Here is a 12,555-nt window from a genome sequence, read left to right as displayed (position 1 = left end):
ATGCAACACAATCAATGTGATACACCATATTAACAAATTCAAGGAGAAACACCATCTGATCATCTCAATAGATGCAGAAAAAGCTTTTGACAAAATTCAACACCCATTTAAGAAAAAAACCCTCCAGAAAGTAGGCATAGAGGGAACTTACCTCAAAATAATAATGACCATATATGCCAAACTCACAGCCAACATCATTCTCAATGGTGAAAAACTGAAACCATTTCCTCTAAGATCAGGAACAAGACACAGTTGTCCACTCTCACCACTATTATTCAACATAGTTTTGGAAGTTCTAGCCACAGCAGAGAAGAAAAAGAAAGAAACGGAACCCAAATCGGAAAAGAAGAAGTAAAGCTGTCACTGTTTGCAGATGACATGATATTATACATAGAGAATCCTAAAGATGCTACCAGAAAACTACTAGAGCTAATCAATGAATTTGGTAAGGTAGCAGGATACAAAATTAATGTACAGAAGTCTCTTGCATTCCTATACACTAATGATGAAAAATCTGAAAGAGAAATTAAGGAAACACTCCCATTTACCATTGCAACAAAAAAGAATAAAATACTGAGGAATAAACCTACCTAAGGAGAGAAAAGACCTGTATGCAGAAAACTATAAGACACTGATGAAAGAAATTAAAAATAATACAAATAGATGGAGAGATATACCATGTTCTTGGATGGGAAGAATTAACATCATGAAAATTACTATATTACCCAAAGCAGTCTACAGATTCAATGCAATCCCTATCAAACTACCAATGGCATTTTTCACAGAACTAGAACAAAAAATTTCACAATTTGTATGGAAACACAAAAGACCCTGTATAGCCAAAGCAATCTTGAGAAAGAAAAATGGAGCTGGAGGAATCAGGCTCCCAGACGTCAGACTATACTACAAAGCTACAGTAATCAAGGCAGTATGGTACTGGCACAAAAACAGAAACATAGATCAATGGGACAAGATAGAAAGCCCAGAGATAAACCCATGCACATATGGTCACCTTATCTTTGATAAAGGAGGCAAGAATATACAATGGATAAAAGACAGCCTCTTCAATAAGTGGTGCTGGGACAACTGGAAAGCTACATGTAAAAGAATGAAATTAGAACACTCCCTAACATGATACACAAGTGTAAACTCCAAATGGCTTAAAGACCCAAATGTAAGGCCAGACACTATCAAACTCTTAGAGGAAAACATAGGCAGAACACTCTATGACATAAATCACAACAAGATCCTTTTTGACCCACCTCCTAGAGAAATGGAAATAAAAACAAAAATAAACAAATGGGACCTAATAAAAATTAAAAGCGTTTGCACAGCAAAGGAAAACAAGACAAAAAGACAACTCTCAGAATGGGAGAAAATATTTGCAAATGAAGAAACTGACAAAGGATTAATCTCCAAAATTTATGAGCAGCTCATGCAGCTCAATATCAAAAAAACAAAGAACCCAATCCAAAAATGGGCAGAAGACCTAATTAGACTTTTCTCCAGATAAGATACACAGATTGCCAACAAACACATGAAAGGATGCTTAACATCATTAATCGTTAGAGAAATGCAAATCCAAACTACAATGAGTTACCACCTCACACCAGTCAGAATGGCCATCATCAAAAAATCTACAAACAATAAATGCTGGAGAGGGTGTGGAGAAAAAGGAACCCTCCTGCACTGTTGGTGGGAATGTAAATTGATACAGCCACTATAGACAACGGTATGGAGGTTCCTTAAAAACTGAAAATAGAACTACCATACGAGCCCAAAATCCCACTACTGGGCATATACCCTGAGAAAACCATAATTCAAAAAGAGTCATGTACCACAATGTTCATTGCAGCTCTATTTACAATAGCCAGGACATGGAAGCAACTTAAGTGTCCATTGACAGATGAATGGATAAAGAAGATGTGGCACATATATACAATGGAATATTACTCAGCCATAGAAAGAAAGGAAATTGAGTTTTGTAGTGGATGGACCTAGAGTCTGTCATACAGAGTGAAGTAAGTCAGAAAGAGAAAAACAAATACCATATGCTAACACATATATATGGAATCTAAAAAAAAAAAAGAAAAAAAAGGTTCTGAAGAACCTAGGGGCAGGACAGGAATAAAGACGCAGATGTAGAGAATGGATTTGAGGATATGGGGAGTGGGAAGGGTAAGCTGGGACAAAGTGAGAGAGTGGCACGGACATATATACACTACCAAATGTAAAATAGATAGCTAGTGGGAAGAAGCTGCATAGCACAGGGAGATCAGCTCGGTGCTTTGTGACCACCTAGAGGGGTGGGATAGGGAGGGTGCATGGGAGACACAAGTGGGAGGAGATATGGGGATATATGTATATGTATAGCTGATTCACTTTGTTATACAGCAGAAACTAACACACAATTGTAAAGCAATTACACTCCAATAAAGATACTAAAAAAAGTGCCAACTTGAGGTTCCTTTCTAGACCTATTAAATTGTAATATGTAAGAATTGGGACCCAGTGAGATGTATTTTGTGTAAACTCTGTAAGAGATTCTGAGGAACATAATTTAAAATGCAGAAAATCTCTTATTCAAATAAAAAGAAAATCAAATAAATAAATGCATAATTACATACTGTAAAATTGCCATTGAAGAAGACTACAAGGTGCTGTGTGTTGTATAATAAGGGATTAAGGAGGGTTGATACCTAATTACCTGGGAGTTAGGCATGGGGAGGATCGTGCCTGGCCATGTGATTCATCAGACATGAGGTTGAAGTAAGTGTAATGCTAAGGATGACTCTCAAACACAAGCTTGGATGACATTGTTTGGTTCCTCTTTTTTCTCTTGCCACCCTTATCTCTATTTTCTTCACTATATCTTAAATCCAGACCATCTTCTTCATCACCACCTCTTCTAACGGTTCACAGGCTCTTGTTTTGCCTGGAATCATGACATTATTCCCCTATTTCTTATCGTTGCCTCTGTATCACTCTTTTCCCTGATATCTCATCACAGTGATCTCCAAAAGAAAAAAAATATATTTTTTATATAAGTTTATATAAGTTATATAAGTTATATAACTTATAAGTTATAAGTTTTTTTTTTTTAGATGTTGGGGGTAGGAGTTTATTAATTTTTATTTATGTATTTTTGCTGTGTTGGGTCTTCGTTTCTGTGCGAGGGCTTTCTCTAGTTGTGGTTGCGGAGCACAGGCTCCAGACGTGCAGGCTCAGTAGTTGTGGCTCACAGGCCTAGTTGCTCCGCGGCATGTGGGATCCTCCCAGACCAGGGCTCAAACCCGTGTCCCCTGCATTAGCAGGCAGATTCTCAACCACTGCGCCACCAGGGAAGCCCTATATAAAGTTTTATATTTATATTTTACATGTGATCACGCATTTGGTTAAAATCCTTTAAACATCCTCTATGGCCTTGAGAATAAAATCTGAAAACCAAAACCTGGTGCTGCTTACAACATCCTTCATGCTCACTGCCGTTCTTTGGATTCCTGTCACCATTGCCTTTCATCTGGAATTCTAACAGCCTCAGCGTGTTTGGTGATTGACCCATATCTAGTCTTGGGTTCCTTCAGTCTTCTACCTTGCAGCGCAGCAATTCTTCTAAACGATAAAGCTCATCATGCCTATCCTTGTTATAACCCTTCAGAAGATCCCAGCTACCACCTTCAAGATAATACCCAAATTACTCTCAGTGGCTTATAAGGTTCTTCGCGATCTAGCATCACCTCTGTTCCCTAGTTTGCTTCTTACCAATTCCCCCAGTGCTTTTATTTATACTTTTGCTATTCTTTATATCTTTAGTTTCTCCAGTTTGTTACGACTTCTTACCCGTGAAACTTGATGTCTTTTTTTTTTTTCTTTTTTGGCTTGAGATCCCCTTCCCTGGTTTACCTCCTATACATCCTTCAGGCTGCTGTTCACACATCCCTGAAGCCTATGCTTGGTGGCCCTGCTGGATCCTCTTTTAGCAGTACCATTTCCTCACCCCTTTGCTTTTTGGAGAGTTTCATACTGAACTGTGACTGGCCCTCTGCTTATCTCTTTCCCCACTTGCACTGTCTCTGGAGGCCAGCAACCATGTCTTGGTCACTGTTGAATCCCCACATCGAACCTTGTCTAGAACATGCAATATGGCTTTTTATACAGCAAATGAAGGACTGAGTATAAATACTTCCTGACTGTATCAACATAGTTTGCATATTTAAAAACTAACAGCTTTATTGAGATAATTCAAATGCCATAAAATTTGCCCATTTTAAAATGCATAATTCAGTGGCTTTTAGTATATTCACAGACTTGTGTATCCATTACCACTAATTTTAGACCATTTTCATCACCTCCCAAGAAATCCTGTACCCTTGAGTAGTAACTCTCTATTCTCTTCCCTCCTTAACCCCTAGCAGTCACCCATCTACTGTCTGTCTATGGATTTGCCTATTCTGGACATTTCATATAAATTAAAATCACACACTGGGCTTCCCTGGTGGCGCAGTGGTTGAGAGTCCGCCTGCCGATGCAGGGGACACGGGTTCGTGCCCCGGTCCGGGAAAATCCCACATGCCGCAGGGCGGCTGGGCCCATGAGCCATGGCCGCTGAGCCTGCGCGTCCGGAGCCTGTGCTCCGCAACGGGAGAGGCCACAACAGTGAGAGGCCCGCGTACCGCAAAAAAAAAAAAAAACAAAAGAACAAAAAAACCACACACTATATGGTCTTTGTGACCGATTTCTTTCACTTAGCATATTTTCAAGGTTCATCTATTTTATAGCATATAATAGTACTTTATTTCTTTTTAATATTTGGTTGAATAGATAAAGCACATTTTGTTTATGCACATTTGGGTTGTTTCTGCTTTTTTGCTCTAATGATGCTATGAACATTCATGTACAAATTTTTGTGAGAACATATGTCTCCAGTTTTCTTAGGTTAAAATTACTTAGGAGTGGAATTGCTAGGTCATATGGCAATTCTGTGCTTAACTTTTTGAGGAAGTGCCAAACTGTTGTCCAAAATAACTGCACCATTTTACACTGCCACCAACAATGTAAAGGGTTTTACTTTCTCCACATCTTCAATAACACTTGATACTGTCTGTATTTTTTAATATGACCATTCTAGTGGGTACTATGGTTTTGATTTGCATTTCTCTTACGACTAATGATGTTAGACATCTTTTCATGTGCGTATTGACTACTCATATGTCTTCTTTTGAGAAATGTCTCTTCATTTCTTTTGCTTATTTTTAATTGGATTTTATGCCTTTTTAACAGTTTAATTCTAAGAGTTTTAAAAACTAAAATCTGGATATAAGTTCCTTATCAGATATATGATATGAAAATATTTTTGTCCACTCTGTGGGTTGTCTTGTCACTCTCCTAATGGCATCTGTTGAATCACAAAAGTAATACTGATGAAGTCTAATTTATTTATTTTTATTTTGTTGCTTATTCTTTTGGTGTCATGTCTTGTCCCAGCACCACTGTTGAAAAGACTGTTTTTTCTCCATTGAATTTTCTTGTCATCATTGTCAAAAATCAATTGACCATACATATAAGAGGTTATTTCTGGGCTCTCAATTTTATTTCAGTAATTAGTCTATCTTTATGCCAGTATCATGCTGCTTGATTACTACAGCTTTGTAGTAAGTTTTAAAATCAGGAAGTGTGAATCTTCCAACTTCACTCTTCACTTTCAAGATCATTTTGTCTATTCTGGGTCCCTTATACTCCCATATGAATTTTAGGATCAACTTGTCAATTTCTGCAGAGAAGCCAGATAAGATTTTAATAGGGATTATGTCGAATCTGTTGATCAGTTTTGTATTTCCATCTTGGCAATGTTAACTCTTTTGATCCATGAACTAGGGATTTCTTTTCATTTATTCATTTCTTTAACTTTCTTGAAATGATATTTTGTAGTTTTTAGTTAAAAAAACTCTTGCACTTTACTTGTTAAGTTTATTCCTAAGTATTTTATTTTGATGCTATTGTAAATGAAATTTTAAACTGTATTTTTAAATAAGAGTAGTCTTTGCATTTGTAAAGGTTATGTAGATCTGTAATATCATATAAAACTAGGACTTCAATCTGAGAATCATCTCACACATACTATCTTTTCCAAGGACACTAAACCTACTTACCACTTTGAACAGAAGTAGAAAGCTCTGCATGACCCAAAGGAAAGGATGAATATTACTGAAGCAATATATATCTATATACAAACATATTTATATATATGAATGTGTATACTAATATATTGAGAAACTGTATTTTGAGTTGCATTATCAAATTAATTGTGCAATGTGTAGTCATTCATATGTAAATCGTATGATTCACAAAATATACCAAATTTTGACATTTTAAATACTCATGCTAATTAAGTGCACTTGTTAAAACTATTGACTATATGGAAATTAACGAGTAAACCTTTGAAAAGATGCCCAGTTTCACTGGAAATGTTTGCATGTACAATCTGCTGTGACATAAGTCAGATGAAGCGTTGGGTTTTTGAATACTGCAGTGGCAAACTAGTCACCACAATGATTATAATACTATGCTTATTTATAGAGCAAGATGAAAAGAGCTAGTTAAGGACGGTATGACTAGATATCAATTATCTTTAAATGTTATATTTAAAATTTTCCCACATGTATAGTAATCATAACATTGAACATACCACTTAACATGTGGGAAAAACACTGGAATAGAGGTATTAAATTGAGCGAGAATTTTGTAGTGAATACTGGAAATGATTAATTACAGTGGGGCATTTAATTGGGAAATATTCTTGTAGTCCTTTTTTTTCAGGAGTTATTAAAACTACACAGAAGAAAATTATTCTATAAAAAATAATGTCTTTAATTTATGAAGCATTACTCTAGGTTGATTGGTCTGGGAAGATTAAAGATGAAAAAATGTAAGCACATTCACTCAGAAAGTTTTGGTTTTGTGGTTGCTGGTATATTTGTCTGCAGTAATAGTAGAATTTGACAGCAGAAGCCAGCTGATGGCTCACATTCTATGAAATGTACTGGATTGGAGCCTACAGAATGAATCACTATTGGTGAACATTGTCAAGACAGGAATGGGCTATAGTTTTATCCCTAGAAGGTCTATCTATATAACTATCATCCATTTGTTAGAACACATGTTTTAGACAGAAAACATCCTAATATCAGAATAATGCCAAAGGAGAGGAAGACACATGTTTTAAATGTACGGATATGGCTTCTCTTTTTATGCATTATGGAAGATGGTATTATTTGTTAATATAGCAAAGCAAGAGAGCTGAATGATATTTGTTGATGCTTTGTAGCACAGTTGTGAAAAATAGGAAGTTTAATGTACTCTCAAGTAGTAGTAATTTTTTTTTTTTTTTTTTTTTTTTGCGTTACGCGGGCCTCTCACTGTTGTGGCCTCTCCCGTTGCGGAGCACAGGCTCCAGACGCGCAGGCTCAGCGGCCACGGCTCACGGGCCCAGCCGCTCCGCGGCATGTGGGATCTTCCCGGACCGGGGCACGAACCCGTGTCCCCTGCATCGGCAGGCGGACTCTCAACCACTGCGCCACCAGGGAAGCCCGAGTAGTAGTATTTTTAATTTAGCAACATATCCAAAATAAATTATGTGTCTCAAATACTAATGTATTTATAAGATCCTGACTCAAGTGTTCGCTACTTGTTCTTCCTTGGGGTGGATATTGGTTGGTTCCCAGACTTCAACTATGACATCAAAACACAGTACAGTTATACATAAATAGATTCCTTGATGAAAATGTAGTCATGTATGTTTAACATGTTTACTGAAACATACATAAATTTTCTCCATTATATTAAGAAATGTAACACATATGGCTTGACTATACCGTTTTTACTAAAGAAAATTTACAACTGTTAAAAAATTGTGGTATTTTTCATTATCTTATAACTTTAATTTTTATTTATGAAAAACATTTTTCCACTAGTTCAGTATTCAGGAAACTGATCAAGAAAATATAGTACTTAGCTTATAATGATGAATATTTATCCTCCGTAATGAGGCCTATCAGATTTGGATATATTTCTTTGTTAATAAGTCTTATTTCCTTATAGAAAATAAAGTGTATTGAGAATTAAAGAATTAGACATGTGGGTAGACAAGCTGACCTTTAAGGTCTCTAGCAAACTTGAAGTTTAATGTTTCTGAGATTTTTTTTTTTTTTACTGCCTTTTTTTTTTTTTAACAGTAACATTATAAATCTATAGAAGCCCCAAAGAAAATGCAATTTTGGTTTTACAATAATTAGCTTTGAAACATAACCTTCACAGAAAGTATTTTATTATCTTATATAAGAGTCCATTAGGGTATAAAATCAATATTTTAGCCACTCAAGTGGAGCATTTCATTTTTCTCAATATTTTTGAGAGAAGCCACTTTCAATTTAACTTTTTTTTCTTACCTAATGGAATCTTATACATAAATAAAATAACTTTTCTAAATCATTAAAACCTAATAGAAAATTAACAGGGTTATGATAGATTGCTTTTCCTTTGTGGTGAAGAGACAAGGTAGAGCTAATAGTCTTGAGTGCCCTTAGGACACATGAATTACCATCTACTTTCTCAAGGGAGGATATTTGAAATTAAACACGCATGAATTATCTACTCCACCTGGGGGAGATCTGATAGCCCTCAGCAAGTGTTGAACTTCGGGGCTACAATTCTCTGCCCTCCACTATTCACCCCACATTCAAGAAAGGAAAGCATCCTTTAGCAATAGATCTATTTATGAGAACAAGCTCAGTCACATAGTTCCCCAAAGGGAGGCAACCTTAAGAGTGATGATAGACTATTGCTGACACTAGACACTTTGGGGCATGTTTTTGGTATAAGATAGTTGTCACTACCTTCTCAGTAGATTCTCAGTAGACTACTATACTGGTGGTGGTCACAGAATGGGTAAGTAAGCTTAATTTGAGCTGCACTAGTTTCCTATTGCTGTGTAACAAATAACTCCATATTTAGCAGCTTACGACAATAAAACACTTATCATCTCACACAGTTCCTGTAGATTGGACATTCAGAAGCAGCGCAGCTGGGTTGTTCTGGCTCAGGGTCTCGCATGAGGTTGCGGCCAAGGTGTCAGCTGGGGCTGCAGTCATCTAAAGGCTTGACTGGAGCCAGACGATTCACTGTCTAGGTGGCTCCCTAACATGCATGGCAAGTGGGTGCTGACTGTGGGCAAGAAGCCTCAGTTCCTTTCCATAGGGCTGCTTGAGAGCTCTCATGACAGTCTGGTTCTCCCCCAGGAGTGAGCAGTCCAAGAGAGAACAAGGCACAGGCCAAAGTGTCATGTATGGCCTCGGAAACCACATGCAGTCATTTCTGGAATATATTATTGTTTACATAATTCAGCCCTATTTAAAGCGGGAGAGGACTCCATGAGTGCATGGTTCCAGGAGGTAAAGTTATTGGGGGCCATCTTGAAGCCAGATTATCACAGCAAATGGTAATTTTTCTTTGGGGTTTTTATAGAGCTGGTCTTGGGAAAATAAGTTTTTTGTTTTATTTTTTTTAAACATTCCTTTAGCTCTCCTCTCTGTGCCTCTTTGAGCTATACTTTATTTCTAGAAGCCAGTACTTCGAAGTTGACTCCTTCTTCCTCAGGGGTGCCCTTCCTGTCCTTCCTTGCTCACAAATTCAATAAATATTTGAGGACAAATTGTGTGTCAGTCACTGTTTGTTCACATCAGTGAACAAAATCCTTCCATTCATAGAGCTTACCTTTTATATAGTAGTAGCTTGTCATAATGAGTTGTCTCCTATGATCCATAATTTCTGGTTTGTCCTGTTAGCATTCTGTGGGATCTGATGCCGTTTCCAGGTGATAGTGTCAGAACTGATTTGACTTGTAGGATACCCAGCTGGTGTCCAAGGATTGCCTGGTGGTGTGGGAAACTCCACTCCCCTTGCCCCCTCACGTTGGAATCGGGTCCAGAACCTTTAGTAAACAAATTTAAGGAAAGAGGTCAATGATTGGCAAAATTCCCTTAGAATAACAAGTTTGTTTTAATAGAGGTATTCTGTGATCTAATTCAAAAGAGTACGATGGAACTTTAAGGCCCCGAAGCAGAGAGAGATCTCAGCAGGGGAACTCGCTCATTTGTGCCAATTTCACTGCTTTAAGCCTACTTTTGTTCAATGGAAAACAACCATCAAGCTATCTCACTCAGCACGGTCTTTTCCACAATGTGAAAATGCAAGAGTGGGGGAATAAGTGAATTTTAAGCTTAAACAGGCAAAAACATTAATATGAGAAGTGTCAGAGATTAAAGTAGCTAATTTTGCCATTTCCTTTCAAAATTGACGCAGTGAGATTTGAATTTCCCCAGATATGGTGGAAAGACTTGGATCACCATTTCTATGTGTGTTTATAGCCTAGCCAGTGTTTCAGGGACTCTGGCATTTATATCTGAGCTTAGCTCTAACACGTTTTTCCATGGGACTTATTTTTTTTTTTTTTTTTTTTTCTGTTTTAAAACTGTTTGGGCCAATAAATCTTTCTCCACATGTCAGATTGGTCAACACCAAGGAGGTAAATGGAACGTAATGACACTCATCAAGTTGATGATGTGAATGATTTATTGGACCCAATCATTTAGCACTTTCATAAAGTCAATATTAGGGAAAGAAACTGTGGGCTCTTATTATGGTAAACTGTACTGTCAGCATTCAGTGACTTATTACAAAGCTGTGGCTAGGATTAGGATATTATAAATGGGGGACAAATGGAAGGCTCATTAATATTTTATACCCACAGGTGGAAGACATGCAGTGGGCCAACAGAGAACACACTCACCCGGCGTCTGTCTGCAGCCTGCCCTGTAAGCCCGGGGAGAGGAAGAAAACAGTGAAAGGAGCTCCCTGCTGCTGGCACTGCGAGCGCTGTGAAGGTTACAACTACCAGGTGGATGAGCTCTCCTGTGAACTCTGCCCTTTGGACCAGAGACCAAACATCAACCGCACAGGCTGTCAGCTCATCCCCATCATCAAACTGGAGTGGCATTCCCCCTGGGCCGTGGTGCCTGTGTTCGTTGCCATTTTGGGAATCATCGCCACCACCTTTGTGATCGTGACCTTTGTCCGCTATAACGACACACCTATTGTGAGGGCTTCGGGACGCGAACTTAGTTACGTGCTCCTAACGGGGATTTTTCTCTGTTATTCAATCACCTTTTTAATGATTGCAGCACCAGATACAGTCATCTGCTCCTTCCGACGGATCTTCCTAGGACTCGGCATGTGTTTCAGCTATGCAGCCCTTCTTACCAAAACAAACCGAATCCACCGAATATTTGAGCAAGGGAAGAAATCTGTCACAGCACCCAAGTTTATCAGTCCAGCATCCCAGCTGGTGATCACCTTCAGCCTGATCTCCATCCAGCTCCTGGGAGTGTGTGTCTGGTTTGTTGTGGACCCACCGCACATCATCATTGACTATGGAGAACAGCGGACTCTAGACCCGGAGAACGCCAGGGGAGTGCTCAAGTGTGACATCTCTGATCTCTCGCTCATTTGTTCACTAGGGTACAGTATCCTCTTGATGGTAACTTGTACTGTTTATGCCATTAAAACAAGAGGAGTTCCAGAGACTTTCAATGAAGCCAAACCTATTGGATTTACCATGTATACCACCTGCATCATTTGGTTAGCTTTCATCCCCATCTTTTTTGGTACAGCCCAGTCAGCAGAAAAGGTAAGTGGCAAGAAATGCATTGCCAACCCTTTTCCCGGATTTAACTTCTTCCTTTAGGATGCTTTCCCTTCTTTCTTTTTGGTTCACTTATATTCTCTCAAGAAGCTTCAGTGTTTTATATATATATTCAAGGTCACTTTGCTCTGAATGTGTGTTGACTAAGGCTGATTTTCCATGAAAAACACTTTAATGTGTCCTCCTTGGCAAGGTGGAAGATTGACAGAGCTCACATCACTTTCTGGGTCCCTTTTCCCAGTTCTGTTGTCGACTAACATAACTGTTGTTTTCCAAACGTTAAAAGAGGAAGGGAGAAAGGGCAGACATGATTCACAGGGCTGAGCTATTCCAGAGGTTTCTCAGTGCGTGACAAATGCCTCCTTTGCCGGTTCTAATGTTACTCTCAGAAAAAGCTATTCCTTAACAATTATGATGGTTTTAGTCACAGAAGCAAACTGCAACAGCAAAAACTAAGTGGCTTAATTCAGTCTGAACCGTCGTTCTATTTCTCTTTAGCTCCCATTCTTATTATTTTTCCATATGTGGAGGATGGTGGTGAGGGATGAAAGAAGAAGCAATGGGCGATTATATAATGCAGTTTATATTTTTTTAGAAGTTGAAGATCAATTGAATTTCCTGAAATAATTTTCTTTTGTTACTAATCTTCCATTAACTTCACCACACAAAACACTGCATGTAAAGAACATCTGTGTGTGAAAGGAAATACATGCTGAACTGGATGTATGTGTTTCTATGTATAGAAAAGCACAGAACTAACGTTAACCATGACTTTCAAGGTTTGGGTGGTGTGATGGAGA

The 12,555-nt window shown here is 38.1% G+C and overlaps 1 protein-coding gene across 4 annotated transcripts in view; it reads left to right on the top strand.

The window, feature by feature from the left end:
- GRM8 (glutamate metabotropic receptor 8) overlaps nt 1-12,555 on the top strand; it is a gene marked incomplete at both ends in the record, with an annotated part of 749,142 nt that overhangs the window by 637,235 nt on the left and 99,352 nt on the right. For 3 of the 4 annotated variants that reach the window (XM_082847030.1, XM_082847028.1, XM_082847029.1), the window contains one exon: nt 10,805-11,740. In XM_082847030.1, coding sequence (XP_082703156.1) covers nt 10,805-11,740 — 936 coding nt within the window. The remainder of the gene's footprint in view (nt 1-10,804; nt 11,741-12,555) is intronic. The other variant, XM_082847031.1, reaches the window with a different exon arrangement.

This window comes from Leucopleurus acutus, assembly GCF_964270905.1.
Source record: "Leucopleurus acutus genome assembly, chromosome: 9".
NCBI classification, from domain to species: domain Eukaryota; kingdom Metazoa; phylum Chordata; class Mammalia; order Artiodactyla; family Delphinidae; genus Leucopleurus; species Leucopleurus acutus.
This window is presented reverse-complemented; position numbering and strand designations above follow the sequence as displayed.